The 23177-nt window shown below is 38.3% G+C and overlaps 1 protein-coding gene across 1 annotated transcript; it reads right to left on the bottom strand.

The window, feature by feature from the left end:
* Window positions 1–18869: 18869 nt before the first annotated feature.
* Window positions 18870–22727, bottom strand: LOC149816580 (Peroxidase superfamily protein). The gene is made up of 4 exons (XM_089986929.1): window positions 22518–22727; window positions 22126–22308; window positions 21843–22008; window positions 18870–19288 (listed from the first exon to the last, which is right to left on the bottom strand). The coding sequence occupies exons 1-4, from the start codon at window positions 22725–22727 to the stop codon at window positions 18870–18872; spliced, it is 978 nt and encodes a 325-aa protein (XP_089843055.1).
* Between the last annotated feature and the right edge of the window lie 450 nt (window positions 22728–23177).

Here is a 23177-nt window from a genome sequence, read left to right as displayed (position 1 = left end):
GCATCACAAAAAGAAAGGCTAGCATCACACTACTTTTATTGCTTTTCTGTGGCACTTGCTTTATTCCTTTTCTTTGACACCTGCTTTCATCACGATGGTGAGGGCTAATAGGTTTCTAACCATATCCATAGAGCAAATTTCATTCCATGAAATTGGCTGGCTGAGTGATCTATTGAGAATCGATAAATGGATATGGGAATGAATACTTTTCATATTGCCCCTAGATACTTTAGTTGTGCATTAATCAAGGCCGGCTCCTTTTTGTCTACTAAATCTTCATAATTGTTTTAACTTTTACCATTTTCCATGTGAGATGTGGGCAAAAGAAGATAGGAGAGAGAGAACTTTTTTGCTTTAAGAATATGGCATTTCCTTAATGAAACTGTAATGATAGCCCATTAGAGCACCCACTCATCTGGTAGGGGCTAATTGTAAATATCACCAAGTTGACAGGATGTCACAAGTTCAAAACCAACGGGTGGCATCACTTGCAGTAAGGCTGAAATTGAGTGTACTCTCTGGTGGGCAGGGGAGACCTCAAGGGTTCTACCAACGGGGCCAGCCAATGTGAGGTGATGGAGGTGTTTTTCACTTGAACTATCCATAAAAAAGAAAGAAAAAAACTATAATGGTAAGATAATTGTTATTTTATTCTTCTGTTCCTGATTGACCAAGGAGAGAGAGAGAGATATGAAAGTAACAAATTGGAAATACAATAAGTTCTAAACGTTATTGTTAGGATGAATGATAAATGATTTTTGTAAATAATAAAAGATTATCGGTTACCATGGCTAAAAACCTATGAGGAAGTGTTCCTTGCAGAAGGTTGAAGCTCGGCCAGTCGGTGGACACTTCAAGGGTTTACCTACTTGGAGGCCTACCAATGTGGAGTCGATGATGTGTGGGATTTTCCCTTTGGCATAGAAAAAAAAAATGTCGATATAGTACGTGCAACTGGAATGATGCATATACACAAATGCTTGGTAAATCCAACTGAATGACATTTAACTGTTGCAAAATGGAGTTTGAGATATATTAGTGGCACCCCGAAAGTATATTTAAGATTTGAAAATTATACTGCATGTAAGGGATGAGCTCCGTATGTTTAGATATCATTTCAGTTGGGAATGCATCTCTTAATAATCAAAGCATTAGAACTTTTCTCTCTAAAAAAAAGCATTAGAACCTTTCTCTCTAAAAAAAAAGCATTAGAACTTATATTGTCATTGCAACTAACAAAACCTAAACATACTGCAGCCATTGAAGGTTATAGAAAGAGTGCTAAAAAAAATGCTTAAAAAACTACGTTAAATGCAAAACAAGTTTGCCATAAACTTTGAAAGCCAAAATGCATGTGAATTAAACTACGAATGACTTACTAGCCAACATAGAACACACACACACACACACACACACACATATATATATATATATATTGATCTGAGTTACTGCAAAACATATGATATCACAGAACACAAACCCTGATTATTGAAAAGATCTACATAGCTGAAACATCCGCCATAATTGATAGATGTATCGACCAAGCGTGCAGTTTCTTGGCCATCAGTACCATTTTCTCGTTGAGCACATAGTAAAACACAAATACTTACATAGTTTGACATTTTTTATTCTTTTTTGGATAGATTGTAGAAACCACCATTATAGCTCAGACATCATCTTACAAGTCAAGTGATGCCACATTGACCGTGACCCTGTTTTGATGTGTATAAACTCCATAAGTACTCCTCCCCCGCCGCATAGGAGCTCAATTATTTACTCGCACACGTCAATTGTACATGACTATTATTGGTACCATATGTTAGGTGCAAGAAGAAAGGGGAGAGAAAATTCCAAGAAGAAACGTGGGGTGTTTTTCCTTTTTGGAAAAAGATTGGTTTTGATGAAGAGTCATGCCTTTTGAAACTGGTGACCCTTGGCAGAGTCACACCTGTTCAAAACTGGTGACCCTTGGCAGAGTCACACTTGTTCAAATCTGGTAACTCTTTGCAAGGGTCATGTCTATTCAAAATGGGCAACTCTTCAAGAGTCATGTCCTTTCGAACAGATCTCTCCAACGTCTATATAAACGTGGTTAGAGAGGTTCCAAGGGGACAGATGTACACTTGATCATCTCTCTCTCTCTCTCTCTCTTGCTTTGCTAAAACTATGAGGTCTGCAGTTGTAGTTCCTGAGGTTGTTTTCGAAGGGTGATCTACCATCGACGTGCACCGATCCAGATCGCCGAGGCTATTGTATCCAGGGGGAAGGACGCCAGACCCTGTTTGCACTGTATGTGGAGGCAAATCTTCTCTAAGGGGAGTACTTTCGTATGCCTTAGCCTTTTACACAGCATTAACATGCTTTCGTTGTTTTTATTGTGTTTTGTGCATCTGCTTGTTCATATGCTGCTTTCTGGATTTTGGTATATGGTGGAACCTGACATGCCTGCTCCCTGTTTATGTTTCGATCTGCTGAAAATCATGATTTGTATTATGCTGCATATTATGATTTATATCATGTTTTATATCATGATTATGATTGTGAAACTGTGTGATCCGAAAATCGATCCAATAGTCTTAGAGAAGATTCTAAGCATGTCGACCTCTTCCGCTTTTGTACGAAAAGTAGACATGTCCGGGATGCCGAAAAAGTTTGCCGGTTAGAATTTCAAGCGTTGGCAGCAACACATGAAAATCTAGTTCACTACGATAGGGCTGCTATCGGTTCTGGAACTTGACTGCCCTTCGATTTCTGATACTGACCCTGACCCTGCTGCGGTCTCTGCGGCTATAGAGTGGAAAGAAAAGGACAATATATGCCATGGTTGCATACTGTTGGCTCTGTCCAACACGTTGTTCGATGTGTACTGTTCCTCATCTACCACTGCTAAGGGCCTAGGGGATCAACTTGACAAGAAGTACAATACCGAAGATCAAGGTCTTGAAAAGTACTCTGTTTCCAAGTTTCTAAAATATCAGATGGTAGAGGGCAAGTCGGTCACTGAGCAGGCACACGAGTTTCTGTTGCTGCTCCATAGTTTGACTGAGGCTGAGATGAAACTTCCTGAGAAGTTTCAAGTTATGACCATCGTGGAGAAATTTCCTAAGTCTTGGGTAGACTTTGGTATGTCTCTCAAGCACCATAGAGAGAAGATTTCCCTGGATGATCTTATGGTAACCATTGCCATTAAAGAAGAGCATATAAGTCAGAAACAGATCGTGATGCCAACTGAACAACCTAAGGTGAACATGATGACTAGATCTTTTAAGGGCAAGGGACAAAAACCGAAATCTGCAATGAAAAACCCGTTTAAACCTAAGGCCAAAATCCATAAAAAAGCGATGAATAACCATGCTGGAACTGTGGGCAGGTTGGGCACTAGGCTAAGGAATATCCTTCCAAGAAGGCCAAAGCTCATAGGACCACAGATGGAACGCCTCAAGTCAACATGGTGACTGAGGTCGTTGGGACCAGTATTGGGTATGTTTCTGTTAATCTGCAAATCCATCACGTTTATGAGTCGACAGAGTGGCTGGTTGACACTGGGGCTAATGTGCATGTTTGTGCTGATAAGTCTGTCTTTGTCTCATACTAGGCTGTTGCAGGCAGATCCGTGACTATGGGCAATTCAACGGCTGCAAAGGTGTTAGGGATTGGACGCGTGGATCTGAAGTTTCCTTCAGGACAAGTTTTGTCTTTACACAGAGTGCACCATGTGCCTGTAGTTAGAAGGAACATTCTAAGTGGTTCATGTCTTGTTAGAGAGGGTTATGAATTTAACTTTAAATGTAATAAAGTTGTTATTTTATATTCTGAAACCTTTATTGGCAAGGGGTATTTAGATGATGGTTTGTTTAAACTTCGTGTTGAACATGTTTGCAGTGATAAATTAGAAAATGATGTTTTTTTTGATTCATTGTCTAATGTTGCATATAACATAGAATCATCTAATTTGTGGCATAATAGATTAGGTCATGTGAAATTCAATTTTGTGAAACACATGATGAACTTGAAAATGATTCCTGAGCATTCCATTGATAAAACTAAGAAATATAAAATTTGTGTGCAAGCAAAACAATGTAGGAAACCATTCCATACGATTGTTAAAGATTCTAAAATATTGGATCTGGTGCACACAAATATCTGTGAGTTTAATGGAGTGTTAACCAAAAATCATAAAAAAATATTTTATCACTTTTATAGATGATGGCACTAAATACTGTTATGTGTATCTGCTAAAATCAAAAGATGAAGTTTTTGATAAGTTTCTTATTTTTAAGAATGAAGCAGAAACACAAACTGGTAGAAAACTTAAAAGACTGAGGTCTGTTAGAGAGAGAGAATATACCTCTAATAAACTCGATGAATATTGCAAATCTGTTGACATAGTTCATGAGTTTACTACTCCATATTCTCCTCAATCTAATAGGATTGCAGAAAGGAAGAATAGAACCCTAACTGACATGATAAATACTCTACTTGGGAGTTCTGGATTACCTACCTATATGTGGGGGGATGCTCTGAATACGGCTTGCCATATTCTGAATAGAGTTCCTCAGAAGCATAAGGATAGTAGCCCTTTTGAACTCTGGAGAAATAGGAAATCTAGCTTGAAATACCTTAAAGTGTGGGGGTGCCTTGCAAAGGTACTTATCTCAGAGCACAATAGGAAGAAGCTGGGTCCTAAAACAGTCGATGCTATCTTTTTGGGTTATGTAGAGAACAACTATGCCTACAAGTTCTTAGTAATTAAGTCTGAGATATCTGGCATAGATGTAAACTTTATTGTTGAGCTTCGAGAAGCTACATTCTTTGAGAATGTATTTCCCATGAAAGTTGGTATACCTCAAAATCTTTCTTCTTTAGATATACCTTCAACTTCTTGTTTCATTTCCGAACATGTGGAAAGGATGACAGATGTGGGGGTAGAACCATCTTGTTCCCATTCTAGACCCATTGAGTATGAGAAAGTGGTTGAACCTAGAAGGAGCAAGAGACCACAGATTACCAAGGATTTGGGAAGTGATTTTATCCCTTACCTTATCGAGGATGATCCTCCCACTTTTCGAGATGCAATGGCTTCACCTGAAGCAAGGCATTGGAAAGACACCATCAAAAGTGAAATGGACTTCATTATCTCTAATGGCACTTGGGAACTGGTTGACCTCCCTCGTGGAAGTTTCACAATTGGGTGCAAATGGATCTTTAAAAAGAAGTTGAAACCAGATGGATCCATTGACAAGTACAAGGCGAGACTGGTTGCCAAGGGATTCAAACAAAAGGAGGGAATAAATTACTTTGACACCTATTCTTTGGTTACTCGGATGACCACAATTAGGGTGCTTATTGCACTGACTTCCATTTATGATCTTTCGGTCCATCAAATGGACGTGAAGACCGCTTTCTTGCATGGCGATCTTAAAGAAGAGATCTATATGGATTAACCTGAGGGTTAAGTGGCTCCTGGTAATGAAAACAAAGTTTATAGACTTGTCAAATCATTATATGAACTAAAACAAGCCCCTAAACAATGGCATGAGAAGTTTGATAATGTTATTTTATTATTTGGCTTTGTTGTCAATGAATCTGATAAGTGCGTTTATTGCAAAGTTAAAAGTGATGGTTGTATTATTTTATGCCTGTATGTAGATGACATTCTATTGTTTGGTTCCAATATGATAATTATGAATAAGACAAAGTCGTTTCTTAGTAGTAAGTTTGATATGAAAGATATGGCTGTTGCAAATATGATCTTAGGCTTAAAGCTGACTCGTTCAGCTGAGAGGATAGCCATTTCTCAATCTCACTTTATTGAGAAAGTACTTAAGAAATTTGACTATAACCAAGGGAAATCTATAGGAACTCCATATGACCCTTTTATCCCTCTTCATAAGAATACGACTGGTGTTCCTGTGTCTCAATTGAGGTATTCCCAGATTATTGGAAGTTTGATGTATCTTGCAAATTGCATGAGACCGGATATTTCGTTCTCCGTGACAAAATTAAGTAAATACACAAGTTGTCCAAATCACACTCATTGGAAGGCATTGGACAAGGTACTTAGATACCTGAAAGGGACCATTTTTTTGAGTTTGCATTATAAGAGATTCCCTGCAGTTCTTGAGGAATATAATGATGCGAGCTGGATAGCCATGAACTCTGGGAGTTATGGTGTGACAGGGTATGTATTTACCTTGGGTGGCGGCGCAGTCGCCTGGAGATCAGTAAAGCAGACCATCTTGTCTCGGTCTACTTTTGAGGCTGAACTCTGTGCTTTAGATGTCACAGGATTGAAAGCTGAATGGTTAAAGGGACTTCTTGAGGAACTTTCTTTAATGTGCAAACCAATTCCTGTGATATCTGTACATTGTGACAATATGACCACTATTGCAAAGATTAAAAGCATAAAATATAATCAAAAGCAGAGGAGACACATCCAAGTCAGAATAAAGTTTATAAAGGAACTGGTGTCTTAGTTAGTGGTTGTTGTGGACTATGTTGGATCCAAAGAGAACACAACTGATTCATTAACGAAAGGACTAGATAAGTCATTAGTCCTAAAATCAAGAGAGGGGATGGGACTTAAACCCATCAGTAGTTCATCTGCAGTAGCAACCCAACCTATCTCAGTGGAGATCCCACAAAGTAGGTTTAATGTGGTAATAACAAACTGTAGGGTGAACTAGATAGCACCTTATTTATGAGATACTTTGTATTTGTGTCTGTTTCCCTGATTACTCTGGAAAGGTGTTGTAGTTGCTAGTTAAGGAAGAGTTAAAACTCTGAATGGGTTCAAAGCCTTCTAGGCGAGATGTTAGCAGTGCATCTCTGGAGAAGCCTACCTATGTGAGTGTGACTGTGTGGCCGCAATATAAGGAATTGGGTTATTCCTGAAGTCACTCATGAAACAGGATTCGGGCGCATGGCCTTTAACGCGTCACCCCTAAAGATTACAACCAGAACCTTTATCATGTTGTTGCTAATGGACACTCCTAGACCAAAGGTTCAAGTTCAAGACTTTAGTTCACTTCGTACCTGTGAGGGTAAAGTTAGTCAACTAAGGTAGTGGTTCAAACCGGAAGGTACCATTACTGAAAGCATGATATGTCCTGCTGCAGATTATCTCATCTTTCATGTTGGTTTCCTTCTGTTTCATTCTTTGAATTTGTGGGGGAATGTTAGGTGCAAGAATGGAGGGGAGAGAAAATTCCAAGAAGAAACGTGGGGTGTTTTTCCTTTTTGGAAAAAGTTTGGTTTTGATGAAGAGTCATGCCTTTTGGAACTGGTGACTCTTGGCAGAGTCACACCCGTTCAGAACTGGTAACCCTTGGCAGAGTCATACTTGTTCAAATCTGGTAACTCTTTGCAAGGGTCATGTCTATTCAAAATGGGCAACTCTTCAAGAGTCATGTCCTTTCGAACAGATCTCTTTTACGTCTATATAAACGTGGTTAGAGAGGTTCCAAGGGGACGGATGTACACTCGATCGTCTCTCTCTCTTGCTTTGCTAAAACTCTGAGGTCTGCAGTTGTAGTTCCTGAGGTTGTTTTCGAAGGGTGATCTACCATCGGCGTGCACCGATCCAGATCGCCGAGGCTATTGTATCATGGGGGAAGGACGTCAGACCCTGTCACTACAAGAAAATAGAGGATTAGCGACAGATATTAGCGACAGAATGTTTCTGTCGCTAATTAGCAACGGCTTAACGAGAGAAACAAATCCATCGCTAAGAACCGTAATATTTACGAAAATATCGACAGAATAGCTTCCGTCGCACAATCCATCGCAAATTAACGACGACTTAGCGACGAAATGTTTGGTCATAATAACCGCGTATTTTAGCGACGGATTTTGCGAGGGAAAGTGTGCCATCGCTATTGAGCAACAGATTTAGCGACAGAATATTTTCGTCGCTACGTAGTTGTATTAATTTCCGACGGCTTTGCGACGGATTTAGGCCGTCGCTAAATCCGTCGCTAAAATACGCGTAAATTCCTAATCAGAGCCCTCTTTCTCTTTTCTGTTCCGCTGTTCCCGTCGGCCGCCCTCTCCCTTCTGTCGCCCCATATCTCGCCTATCGGTGTCTCCCCGGCCCCCACCGCCCGCCGCCCGTCGCTCTCCGGCCTGCCGCCCTGCCCGTTGCCCCCGGTCCGCCGCCCCCCGACCGGCGTCTCCCAGGTTTTTCCGATAAAATACCTTTTTTTCTGATAAAAGGGGCGGATGCCCCTTTTAGTTTTTCCGGCAGGGGGTCGGCCCCCCTGCCTCGTTAGTATTTTCCAGCAGGGGGGCCATAAAACGCCATGGCTAGTACCCTTGACCGCATGGCCTATGCTGGGTTCGGCTTATGCAAAGGAGATAATGGCCACAGGAATTGAATCCAAACTGCCTGTCTAGCAGCTGGTTCCGTTCCAACTCCGCTAACCGCTAGGGTCATTGGCTGTTGATTCATACAATGATGGCATCCATCGCTGAACTGCCTTTCTTGATCTTCAAAGAATTTTGTTGAGCTCTGGCTGAGAACCAAACAACCCATCCATGGTGGTTGGATGACATTCATTGCATTAAGGAATGACAGCTGAGGGGGATCCTGGCGGTATCATAAAGAGGGCCTCGTTAACAACTAGGCCCATGCACCCTTGTGCCCTAGGCATGCCAGGCAAACCTGCATAAGAACTTGTAGCACAGGAAGCCTTCTAATCTTTTTCCCCGTTTCCCTCCTTTTTTGAGGACTTCTTTTTACGTCCAACACTCGGGTGACTTCACGTTACGCTTCCAATTCTTTCATTCAAACATGGTTACTATACAGTATTCAATCAGTCAGACCTTACAAGATGGATCCATTTACTACATGATTTCTATATCAAAGCAAAAGCAACAAAAAGCTTATGTTTCCACACCAAGCCACTGACCATTCTCTTCCAGAAATGGTCTTTATTATCATTTAATAGTTGAGAACATGTAAATAAAGCTAACAAAATATCTCAACTATATACATATATATATCATGAAACATTAAATATTTCAAGAATAAACTATATCAGTTATATATTATGGAGAGAAGATGGCCAATTGTGTTTTACAAGTTCATTTTTCTGTTTTCCTGTATTTCAATTTCCAATTGTGTTTTTCTCGTTATTTTCTTGTTTCATTTTTCTGTGTTTGCTTTTGATCATTGCATTTCATGTTTAGATAATTCCTTGTCTGCATTTCTTGTTTTGCTAATTTTTGTTAATCTTTTAGTTTTTCATTCTTGTAAAAGTTCTGTTTAGTCTTTTTGCTTCCTTTGCATAAGTGTTTGTGTTTCCCTAATTAGCTTCAATATTCATTGCAGTACATTACTTGCATACTTTATTTCATCGCATTTCATCATTAGATATATCATCATCAGTTTAGTTGTTTTTTGCATTGCATAAGTGTTTGTGTTTCCCTAATTAGCTTCAATATTCATTTTAACACAGTGTTTTTTGCAGATTTCTCAACGGAACTCGCTTGTGCCCCGCCACCCGTGGTAAGTAAGTGACAAAAACAATGCAAATCGGGTAAATACCCGTGGTGAGTAAGTGATGCAAGCGCATCACATGTTATTTAATTTATTGAATGTAACACTTTATTGTTCACACACTCACTTAGTTGTTGATATCTAGGACTGCTTTGTTGGAGTTCGGAGATCATGCTGAGCATGATTTTAATGTATGAATATGGAAGTGTTCTTATTTTTGGAGTACGGAGTCCATGCTAGGCATGGTAGTAGTTAGTGGGATATTGAAGTATGTTTGCTGCAGGTACATGTTTGACATTTGTTTGATATGAATTATTTCAATGTATTGCAATGTTTGATGTGATGGTATCCATGCTTGCATGTAGTTACTTTCAATTTGATTATGTCTTCTATGTGAAATTGTATACTGAAAGCATGCTTCAAATGAATGTATCGTGTCATGAATAGTTTGCACATGAAAATATTAAGTTATCAATGCATGCATCATAATTCTTGTGATTGTATGACATCATATATTGCATGATAAATTTGATATTTTCTTCATCATAACATTCTGATGGTTCTCTTTTAACTGGTTAGGATACTATTAGTAACATCATACGACAAAATGACTGCAAACCGTAAATGGATGTACCGTAGGATAGTGGACAATGAGTTATCGCATGAATATATGGATGGTGTTGACAGTTTTATTGAATTTGCAATGGCAAGTGTCAGTACAGTAGATTCCACAGGTCGGATTAGGTGTCCCTGCAAGATTTGTAAGAATAATCGATTTGTAGAATCTCATGGCGTTAGACATCACCTATACAGTAAGGGTTTTGTGAGTGATTATCAGAACTGGACGTTTTATGGAGAAGAATTTAGAAACGATTTTGATGCACAGGTGAATGTGGTGCACGATAATCCATATACGGATTTGATATTTAATGCCGCAGGAACAGAACCGGGTTCTTCTATGAGTTCTAGTGATGTAAGAACTGTCGTAGATGAAGAATCACCAAACGATGCAGCTAGTAGATTTTATGATTTACTTAGAGATGCTAACGAGCCACTTTGGAACGGTTGTGAGAGTCACACTATCTTGTCTGCAGTTCTTCAACTAATGAATTTGAAGTTCGAGTATAATTTGAGTCAATCATGTTTTGACCGTTTGTGCATGATTGTGAAGAGTATGTTGCCCAAAGATGAGAAATTGCCACAAAATTTCTATCGTGCAGAAGTTATGGTCAACGCTCTAGGTATGGGTTACAAAAAGATTGATGCTTGTCCAAATCACTGCATGTTGTATTTCAATGAGCAGGAAAACAACATATCATGCCCGTCATGTGGGCATCCTCGGTTCAAGCCAAAGACAAGAGGCAATGGTAGCATGAGATCAAATGAAGTTTCATACAAGTCGCTCTGCTACTTTCCTATCACTCCTAGATTGCAGCGATTGTATATGTCTTCAAGGACAGCTAAACACATGAGATGACATGCAAATAAAGTTCGACACGATGAAAACAAGATCACGCATCCTGTTGACGCTGAAGCTTGGAAGCACTTTCATCGTACTCATCAGAACTTCGCAATGGAAGTGCGAAATGTTAGAATCGGTCTATGTACAGATGGATTTAATCCATTTGGGGGTAGATAAACTCCATACTCATGCTGACCAGTATTTGTAACTACATACAACCTTCCACCAAGCTTGTGTATGAAACGTCCAAATCTTTTCTTGTCTCTGTTGATCCCTGGTCCGACCTCACCTGGCCAAAATCTTGATGTATATTTAAGGCTATTGATTGATGAACTAAAAGTATTGTGGGATGACGGTGTTACCACGTATAATGCCCACAAAAAACAAAATTTCAACATAAAGGCCATTGTTCTATGGACAATCAGTGACTTCCCTGCATATGGTATGCTATCTGGTTGGAGCACACATGGGAGGTTGGCTTGTCCGTACTGCATGGAGGATTCCAAAGCTTTTAGATTGAGGCATGGAAGGAAGCCTTGCTGGTTTGAGTGCCATCGTCGATTTCTACCCAACGATCATCCATTCCGACGACAAAAGAATGTGTTTAAAGCAAGCACAACTGAAACAGAAGGTCCATCCTCAAGATTGTCTGGCATAGAGATTCTAAGAAGATTGTGATACTTTCCAGATGTATTAACAGATGCCCGCAGTCCTACACCCTTCCGTGGATTTGGGAAGGATCACAATTGGACAAAGAAATCTATTTTTTGGGAACTACCGTATTGGCCGACCCTATTGATACGACATAATTTGGATGTGATACATGTAGAGAAAAATGTGTTTGATAATGTGTTCAATACAGTAATGAATATTAAAGGAAAAATGAAGGATAATTCGAAGGCCCGTATGGATTTAAAATTAATATGTAAAAAACCAGAATTGGAACTCAAAGAGTATAATGGCAAAATACTGAAACCAAGAGCAAAGTACGTGCTCAGACCTGATCAAATAAAACATGTATGTCAATGGTTGAGACAACTGAGATTTCCAGATGGATATGTCTCTAACATTGCTCGGGCTGTGAAGAATGACGATGGACAGTTATATGGGTTGAAGAACGAAGATTGTCATATTTTTATGCAATGATTGATACCCCTAGCATTCCATGATATGTTAGACAAACCTATATGGGGGGTATTGTCTGAGTTGAGTGGATTTTTCAGAACATTGTGCGCATCGGAGGTCGTAGTATCAGATGTAAAGAATCTCGAGGACTCTGTCATCACCACTGTTTGTCTGCTAGAAAAGATATTTCCGCCAGCATTTTTCGATGTTATGGAATATTTGATCATACATCTGCCATATGAACTAAGGGTTGGTGGCTCTGTGCAATATCGATGGATGTACCCATTTGAAAGGTATATATTTTTTTATATTTGTCTCTTTAATGTCAGATATTTAAAATTTGAAATGTATATTCTTGTCAGATGCATGTTTGACCTAAAAAAAAAAGGTTCGTAATAAAGCAAGAGTAGAAGGCTCTATTTGTGAGGCGTACACTTTAGAAGAGATTTCAAATTTCTCATCTATGTACTTCGAACCTCATATTCCAACACGTTACACATGCCCGCCCCGTAACGATGATGGAGAACAAGTAATTGTAGCTGACAAGCTGTCGATATTTCAACCACTTGGGCATGCATTTGGTAGTTGCCGATCAAGGCTACTGACAGATCGAGAGCAAGATGCAGCACACATCTATATTCTTTCTAATTGCTCAGCGATCGACCCATACATCGAGTAAGTATATATAGACGCAACACAATTATAAATCCTTTTATGTTCTATATGTGGATACATGGCTCGGTAATATAAGTATTTGTGGTTTGCAGACGATTTGATCTGGAGTTGCAAAGCAAAGTTTCACATCTCACTGATGCAGAAGTACAAAAAGAACGTGAAACTAAGTTTGTGGAGTGGTTGAAACAGTTGGTAAAGAAGCTAACATAAATTTTGTACTTATAAACAACACTAAGTTACTTAATTGATCATGATCACAATCATTGTTTATGTCTGTGCGTTGGTTCGCCATGGTGATGTTAAAGATCAAGGAATATGTGATTTAGAAAATGGTCCAACCAAAGTTGTGCAATGCTACAACGAGTATATCGTAAATGGTTATCGATTCTATACAAAAGATTACGGTATAAACAAATCAATGATAAATAGTGGCGTGTGTGTCAAGGGTAGCAGCTACGGTGAAAATGAACATGATTACTACGGTGTTATAGAGGAAATAATGGAGTTGACTTACTTAGGCATGAATAACAGAGTAACTTTATTCAAGTGTCATTGGTTTGATCCAACTACAACAAGACTCGACAAAGCTTCAGGCATTGTGGAGGTGAATCATAAATCCAGGTTTGGAACATATGAACCATTCATATTAGCCTCGCAAGCTCAACAAGTTTATTATACTTCATATCCGAGTATAAAAAACTCAGATATAAATGAATGGTGGACAGTTTGCAAGGTGAAGTCCAAACTATACCCCAAGTATGATCAGTTACAGGAAGATGAGTTAGCTGAAGACAGCGATTACTATCAATCAGATGATGTCTATGACTTCGCTTATGGTCACGATGTTGCGCATGATATGCATGTCATATCTCCATTGGCTGATGAAACATTCATAGAGGAATGTGATCCAAATGATGTACCAAGTGGATGGGCAAACAATGAAGAAGAAGAAGAAGAAAAAGAAGAAGAAGAAGAAGAAGAAGAAGAAGAAAGTCAAACTAGTGACGAGGAAGAATTTTCAAGCTAGTGAGCAAAATCTTATATTACAAACCTCTATTTAAATGCATTGCAGTACTTGATGTGAGTTGTATTACAATACTTGGCGTGGATGATTAAAAATTTTATTTGAATGTATTATAATACTTGATACGAATGATTCGAATGCATTACAATACTTGATGTGAATGATTTGAATTATTTGAATGTATTGTAATACTTGATGCGAATGCATGAGTTGTATTGCAACACTTGATGTGAATGATTAAAAATTTTATTTTAATGTATTGTGATACTTGATACGAATTATTTGAATGCATTGTAATACTTGATGTGAATGATTTGAATGATTTGAATGTATTGTAATACTTGATACAAATGATTCGAATGCATTGCAATACTTGATGTGAATGATTTAAATTATTTGAATGTATTATAATTTATGCAACGAATGATTTGAATTATTGCAATACTTAATGTGAATGATTTGAATTATTTGAATGCATTGTAATACTTGATGCGAATGATTTGAATGCATTACAATGCTTGATGTGAATGACTTGAATGCATTGTAATACTTGATGCGAATGATTTGAATGCATTGCAATGCTTGATGTGAATGACTTGAATGCATTGTAATACTTGATGTGAATTATTTGAATGTATTGTATGACATATGTTATTTGTTAGAATATGGTTCGTGGAGGTTATAGTGGTCGCTCATCCAGTAGTAGTCAGGCTCAACCTTCATCTTCACGGGCTCCTGTGATAGGTATATCATATAACTAATTGGATGCTTGATTAGTTCAAAAAGGGCATTCTGAGAACTTCTAATGTATTTTTTTACAGATGATGTTGCGCCTGTACACGACCCACCTACACCAGTTGACCACACAAGTCAACAACCAACACAGGAAACAGGGTCTTCTCAGGCTGGCACAAGAAGACTCATTCGAATAGTGTATATCGATAATCGACCGTAAGTATTTTGTTTTCAATTATTGCATATCTTATAAATATTTTATATTGATATTTACTGTGTAACAATTCATGTGCAGCACGAGGTTTGAGCCACAAGAAGTAGTACGGGAGATTAGGAATTCACTTCTTCAACATCTACCAAGACCGGTTGCTCAATGGAAAGAGTACCCAAAGGAGGTGTTAGACAGATTGTGGTCCTCATTCATGGTATACAGTTGTTCCTCATAGTTAATGTGTTTCATATTTAATTTATTTAAGTAATGTCTACTAACTTTCTGAAAATATTTGTAGGCTTCGAATCGCTTCGCAACTACGGTGGAAGAAAATGATGCAAGGAAGGTGGCTGCCAATCGATTTGCAGACATGCTGCACACTATGAAGACTGCAGCAAAAAAAGCATCTGGCGTAGTAGATGATCCATTACTGTGGAAGGGCCATGGCCCTATTACTATCAGGAGAGATTACTGGGATGAAATGTGCGATAAGTGGGCGGAAGATGCATTTAGAAATCGCTCTGCGAAGGCTGCACAAAATCGATCGAAGATGCCCGAAGCCCATCTACACACAGGTGGATCTAAGACATTTGGGAGTCACTTAAAGAAAATGATAACTCATCAATATATAATATTAATTTTATAAGTATTGTTGCAAACTTGTGTACTAAATCTTTTGTCATTTAACTTTGCAGGAAGCAGAAAAAGGAGACAATGTACCATATAAGGATGTATTTGTTGAAACACATAAACGGAAGACCACAGGAGTCTTCGTATCAGAGAAGGCAAAAACGACAACGGTATGTATTTATTCTATTAATAATCATTGCAATATATATGCAAGTTATCATAATGTTATCATTAATTATTAATGAATACTTTAAACATTATTTTGTAGGAGGCATATGAGCAACAGATGGTAGAGCGATATGGCGATGACGCTACTCAACATCCATCATTTGATCCTACAACATGGGTGACTGCAGCAGGTGAACCCAAAAAAGGTCGCGTGTTCGGGTTTGAGAGTAATATGAACACTTCACCAGTTATTGCTTCTTCCAGTTACGGCTCACCGACTTCTTGCGCCGACATAAGCTCCAAGCAGCAGACTATTCTTTCCGGTGATGATGTACGCCAGATCGTCACGGAATCACTGAATAACTACTTCCATGACACTGTCGGCCCCTTTCTCCGAAATGAGATCAAGGCCGCTGTTCTGGAAAGGGGATCTTCGATTCCAGGTCCCTCTTAGGTATAATCACATATTCAGTTTTTTGTCTGCCTTAGAATACATATGAGCATAATCGAATCACATATATAACTTTTTGCCTGCCTTAGAGCACATATGAGCATGCTATAATCACATATTCAGTTTTTTGACTGCCTAAGAACACATATGAGCATGATAGAATTACATATAAAGTTTTTTTGATTGCATTAGAACACATATGAGCATGCTATAATCACATATTCAGTTTTTTGACTGCCTAAGAACACATATGAGCATGTTATAATCACATATTCAGTTTTTTGACTGCCTTAGCACACATATGAGCATGATAGAATCACATATAGAGTTTTTTTATTGCCTTAGAGCACATATGAGCATGCTATAATAACATATAGAGTTTTTTTATTGCCTTAGAGCACATATGAGCATGCTATAATCACATATAAAGTTTTTTGGCCTGCCTTAGAACACATATGAGCATAATCGAATCACATATATAACTTTTTGCCTGCCTTAGAGCACATATGAGCATAATAGAATAACATATAGAGTTTTTTGCCTGCCTTAGAGCACATATGAGCATGCTATAATAACATATAGAGTTTTTTTATTGCCTTAGAGCACATATGAGCATGCTATAATCACATATAAAGTTTTTTTTATTGCCTTAGAGCACATATGAGCATGCTATAATCACATATAAAGTTTTTTTATTGCCTTAGAGCACATATGAGCATGCTATAATAACATATAGAGTTTTTTTATTGCCTTAGAGCACATATGAGCATGCTATATGCACATATAAAGTTTTTTTGCCTGCCTTAGAACACATATTAGCATAATTGAATCACATATATAACTTTTTGCCTGCCTTAGCACACATATGAGCATGATAGAATCACATATAGAGTTTTTTGCCTACCTTAGAGCACATATGAGCATGCTATAATAACATATAGAGTTTTTTTATTGCCTTAGAGCACATATGAGCATGCTATAATCACATATAAATTTTTTTGCCTGCCTTAGAGCACATATGAGCATGCTATAATCACATATTCAGTTTTTTGACTGCTTAAGAACACATATGAGTATGATAGAATCACATATAAAGTTTTTTTGACTGCATTAGAACACATATGAGCATGCTATAATCACATATTCAATTTTTTGACTGCCTAAGAACACATATGAGCATGTTATAGTCACATATTCAGGTTTTTGACTGCCTTAGCACACATATGAGCATGATAGAATCACATATAGAGTTTTTTTATTGCCTTAGAGCACATATGAACATGCTATAATAACATATAGAGCTTTTTTATTGCCTTAGAGCACATATGAGCATGCTATAATCACATATAAAGTTTTTTTGCCTGCCTTATAGCACAGATGAGCATGCTATAATCACATATTCAGTTTTTTGACTGCCTAAGAACACATATGAGCATGTTATAATCACATATTCAGTTTTTTGACTACCTTAAAACACATATGAGCATGCACAAATCACATATAGAGTTTTTTTACTGCCTTAGAACATATATCATTTATGATAGAATCACATATAATTTTTTTTCCTTTGCCTGCCTTAGAGCACATATGAGCATGCTATAATCACATATTCAATTTTTTGACTGCCTTAGCACACATACGAGCATGATCGAATCACATATATAGTTTTTTGCTTGCCTTAAAGCACATCTGAGCATGGTAGAATCACATATAGAGTTTTTCTAGCTGCCTTAGAACACATATGAACATGCTATAATCACATATTCATTTTTTTGACTGCCTTAGTACACATATGAGCATGATAGAATCACATATATAACTTTTTGCCTGCCTTATAGCACATATGAGCATGATAGAATCGCGTATAGAGTTTTTTTATTGCCTTAGAACACACATGAGCACATGATAGAATCACATATAATGTGTAATTTATTTCATTATATTTTGTTTATCAATACTGACTATTATTTTCTTGTGTAGGCTGATAGCGATAATCAGCGTAGCGGAGCTGAAGGGACAGATGAAGGCAATGAACAAGAAGACACACAAAATCTTGGCGATGATTAGAGAACTGTGTTGAAGAAGTTCTATTTTTTTATGTTTCCTAATTGTAATTGTTGAATTGTAAATAATTAAACTTGTTAATTTTAAGGTGGAAAGATTAATTGTTGTAGATTCTTTTTATATGAAATTTTTTGTGTGGTTTGTTTTTTATTTACAGGAAATATAAATTGTACAGGAAATATAAATTGTACCGTTCTCGGTATTTAATTTTCAAATAATTTTTTTTTAATTTTTTTTCGTGTTTGCGACGGAACCATCCGTCGCTATTCATATAAATCTAGCGACGGACGTAAATCCGTCGCCAAGCCGTGGTCGCCGTTTAGTACCTACGGATTGGCGACGGAATACAACGCTCGTTAGTCCGTCACAATTAGCGACGGACCTGGCGACGGAATAAATCCATCGCCAGTTAGCGTCGAAAAATTCGCGATGTAAGCCTCGTCGTCGCTAATCCGTCGCTATGCCTCTTAGCGACGGAATGTGGTCGTCGCTAATCTACTGCTTTGTTGTAGTGTGTTTGCACTATATGTCGGGGCGAATCTTCTCTAAGGGGAGTACTTTCGTATGCCTTAGCCTTTTACACAATATTAACATGCTTTTGTTGTTTTTATTGTGTTTTGTGCATCTGCTTGTTCATATGCTGATTTCTGGATTTTGGTATATGGTGGAACCCGACATGCCTGATCTCTGTTTATGTTTCGATCTGCTGAAAATCATGATTTGTATTCTGCTGCATATTATGATTTACATCATGATTATGATTGTCAAACTGTGTGATCCGAAAATCGATCCAACACCATAGACATAAGCTATATATATATATATTCAATTGACCACCCTACAATTCTTTCGGATTTGGCCATTGGATCCTGTAAGAGGGCTTATGTTTCCCATCTTGACCATAGAATTGGCAAAAGCCATCAGGAAAGAAGTGGAGTTTTGGCTGTAAGTCTCTACTAGGGCTTTGGTGGTGGAAAGGGCATCACTGCTAGAATACAGGATCTGATCGGACTCGAGGAGGCCCTTCCCTGTCAAGAGGTTGGTGAAGTAATGGTTGTCGAAGAGGTCCACAGAGTTCCTGTCAAGAGGAGCTGTTGCGTTGCCATCGCCAGTTTGAGGGCATACCGCTTGCAAGTCTGCGACCATGTTAGCGTCCAAGGTGGTGTCAGGGGCACCGGTCCCTGAATAGTTGAAGAGCCTTCTGCTAAAAGTGGTGCACCGGGCTTGACCAATAGTGTGCCCTCCTGCATATATATGTAGAGAGTTAGCTTGTCCTGTCGACAGAATAACCGGTTTGAGCTTGGTAATCTTACATTTGTAATGGACTGTATGCCATATGTATACAACAAGATATGCCTTTTTTCTAGCTACACAGCCGTCAATGACCATTCAGACAAATACTTGAAATGTCAATAGAAGTTGGATGGTGTTCTCCCAAGTTTCGGTGTGAAGTCAATAGATGATAGAGAACAGTCTACAGATGATATTTACATAGTTTAATAAAGAAATATGATCTAATTCATCATCACGTTATCCGTAGGAAGCATTTTTAAGAGCGTAAAAAATTAACAGCTTAAAATGCAACAAAATACACAACTTAAAATTTCATGATTTTTTGAGAGCAAACACGATTGAAAGTATAATTCTTAGGTATCAAACTATGCTTAACACATCCATAGAGTTAGATTGAATGAGAGAGATGTTCCAAACTCTGAAGCATACAAAAGCCTCTTAAACACCATCCTCTCTCTCTCTCTCTCTCTCTCTCTCTCTCTATATATATATATATATATATATATATATATATATATATATATATATATATATATATATACTTCAACTGTCGTTAATCGGACACAGTTGTGTCATTGGTTGCACGCGTGATTAGCAGTGAAAAATAATTTTGCACAAAAGCCGTCTTTAGCAGCTGCTGCAACTGCATCTAAAAACCCCTGAGTGGCTGCCACTAAAGGCTTTTTTTTACATGACGCCTCAATATACATCAGCCATTATATATATATATATATATATATATATATATATATATTAGTAATGCTGCAGTGCTCCAGCCCCACCTACTATAAATCACAGTTGTAGGTTGCATCTTCTCAAGCAGGCTATATAGATGTACTCAATATAGTTTAAGATCATGTTTTTTGGACATAAAAATAAGAAAGTCATGAATCTTGGTACGTTGTGAGCCATCTATTTTTTAAGATCTTAAAAACTTACATGTATGCCATAATCACGTTATCCAAAACTTGTTTTCTACTAAATAGTAATTGTAGATCATATCTATAAGCTCTAATCAACAAAAAAACTCAAAAGTATTAAAAAATTTAAAGCTTCTATAAGAGTAGGTGCTCCAGAATATATATATATATATATATATATATATATATATATATATATATATATATATATATATATATATATAGAGAGAGAGAGAGAGAGAGAGAGAGAGAGAGAGAGAGAGAGAGAGAGGTCCATAACAGCAGATGCACGAAGCATCCACTGTTATCGGACACTTTTCGCGTGCATTAGCTAATGCCTGATTTTCTGTTCAGGTAATTAGGGCGGTCGTGACCACCACTAATGACCGAAAATTGCACAAAATTGATGAACTTGTCTTTCTACGTTAAGCCCGTCCAACGTTACGGGCTTCTGTCTATATATTTTGAAAGAAAAAACCTTTTTGAAAGAATATATATTTATATATGCTACGAGTTTCTCCAGTCATGTTTCAGCTTTCCAAACTTTGTCGTGAGTCGAGTCAATAACGAATGAGGTGTCAACAATTTGACTCATGCTTGTCAAAGCATACACAGAAAGCTGTCAGCCTTCTTATCTGTATGTGATGGTAGGCATGCATAAGTAGTGACCACCAAGTCCATTTTTCATGCGCATGCATACTCTTTTCATAATTAGAATATATGGGACCAACTCAAAGTGGTGCGACGTTTTGGTGGCAAGTGTGCATTGCACTTCTACTCGTCCTCTCTCTCTCTCTCTCTCTCTCTCTCTCTCTCTCTCTCTCTTGCACAACATACACGCATGCGAACAAATTTTATATTAAATTTAATGGAGTTCACGAATGTATTTTTTGCGCTAATCAATTTTTAGGACCCAATTATCTAGAAATCTGGGAAATTTTGTGATACACAGCTCTGTGAATTTAATTAGCGCATCCAAATACCAGATAAAAGTTTTAGAATTATTTTCTGTAAGAGTGCATATTCTTTAGAATTTGAAGACTCTAAAAAGGAAAACATGCACATTCTTTTACTTAGGTTGATTATAATCCCCTTCGTGCATGGCATGCATGCAATGAGTTATCAAATCAAACTGGAGAACTTGGTATCGTCCACAGACCCAGCTGAAATCGACGAGGAGAGGTCAGGCGATTTGACAAAACACAAAATTTGTGTTTTAAAATCACCACCGCCCATCACTTCAATCGCCACCTTTCATTGTGCAAGCAGTGGGGTCCACCGATGGTTTTGATTGAAGTGATGGACGGTGGTGAATTCAAAACTCAAACAAATTTGTGTTTTTATCAAATCACCTGATCTGTCCTGGAAATCAACTGCTTCTAGTAATATTAGTCCCGGCACTTTCGCGTTTCGAAATTAATCTGGTATCAAACTGTTCTTTACCGCGGTTGTGGAATGAATATGAGATCACAGCCAGCGAAGAGTTAAGTATGTCTTACAACATAAAAAACCTTTGTACCCTCTCTCTCTCTCTCTCTCTCACGCGCGCGCGCGCACACACACAGTGGATATATATAATATATACCTGATAAAGTGACGACGTCCGTGATGTTCAGTCCTACGTCTGCAAATTTGGATACAATCTGTGGTACTAAGTCAAATGGTGAGGGAAGCCCAGAATTGGCTCCACTCTGATTAGCCACCAACCCATCCCGTCTTCCAAGAAGTACTTTCCAACTCGAACCACCGCTCTGCCAGCATCAAATTCGTGTCAAACACGCGCAGAAATAAAGAGAGAGAGAGAGAGAGAGAGAGAGAGAGAGAGAGAGAGAGAGAGAGAGAGAGAGAGAGAGAGAGATTTAATTTACAAAGAGCACTGAGTCCCTTGCTGCTATAGCTAGTATGTCAGCACACGAGACAACACCACTGCAGGCACTCTCCACTTCTGCCTTGATCGAATCCACCACTTCGAAGCCTCGAGCTGAGTTCACGTTTGGAAGAGCAAACTTTTCCCCGTCGCTTCCATCCAAGAGAATCGATGCATCGCAGCCCTGAAAGATACATTAATGTCATCTTCATGGTTACACGTTTTTTTTTGTTCAAAGCAATAAAGGAAAGAAAGAAGAAAGTCTATAGGTTAGATCCAAATGGACTATAATCCACCTAAATTCTCATAAATGACCAACTTAACTGATATGAGTTTATTGCTAATAACAAAAGCGCACGTATGTATGTTGATGTAAGTCAGAGATAATCGTACGTTCACAAAACAGTCATGGAAGTGAAGACGAAGCAACGAAGCTGCCATCCTTGCTTCGTTTATTATAGCTCTCTTGACTTCCCTCCTGACGACCTGCAGTACGTTTGGACACGTCGTGTCATAAAAGTTGGCCGATAACTGGGATGACACGACTATGGCGAGACACGTGAACGTCACAAACATGAACCAGGAGGTGCTCAAAGTCTTCATTTCGAGATATTGCTATGACAAATAGCTGCCTTGAGCTATCTAAGAGAAGGAAATCTGATGTTGAGCATGCGAATGAATGGGAAGATTTATAGGCAATATGTGAAATGTGTTTTCAGGGCGGCTCAATGCTCTCGCATAAGCAACCACTAGCCTCAAGAAATTGACCAAAATCTCCAGTGTGTCCCGAGACAAGTACATAAAATGACCAGAGTTAATTAGATGGTGAGGACTCCACCACCATAAGATGGGGTGGTGGTTTCATGCTGGCCACACAACTACCATAAGTATTGACTGCCAAACGGTTGGCATAGCAGCAATGACATCATGGTTTCTTACAACTGTCTTGAATTCTGAACTCGCTTGGATCCATGACCCAATCCAAAAATGTTTTGGTGATTGTATAATGAGAATTTTCAATAAGGTTTGTGGTGGAGACTTGCTGTAATTTTT

The sequence above is a fragment of the Nuphar pumila genome, chromosome 14 (assembly GCF_984573655.1).
Source record: "Nuphar pumila chromosome 14, dmNupPumi1.hap1.1, whole genome shotgun sequence".
Classification (NCBI taxonomy): domain Eukaryota; kingdom Viridiplantae; phylum Streptophyta; class Magnoliopsida; order Nymphaeales; family Nymphaeaceae; genus Nuphar; species Nuphar pumila.
The sequence above is the reverse complement of the archived record's forward strand: the minus strand, read 5'-3'. Positions and strand labels throughout refer to the sequence as shown.

What these genes read in the sequence shown, in the direction of transcription:
- LOC149816580 (XM_089986929.1), bottom strand. Translation starts at nt 22,727, where the DNA reads ATGAAGACTTTGAGCACCTCCTGGTTCATGTTTGTGACGTTCACGTGT. An exon ending in CAAGGGACTCAGTGCTCTTT is followed by an intron (nt 22,009 to 22,125) that starts GTAAATTAAATC and finishes TGATGCTGGCAG; the next exon opens with AGCGGTGGTTCGAGTTGGAA. An exon ending in GGACGTCGTCACTTTATCAG is followed by an intron (nt 19,289 to 21,842) that starts GTATATATTATA and finishes ATATATATGCAG; the next exon opens with GAGGGCACACTATTGGTCAA.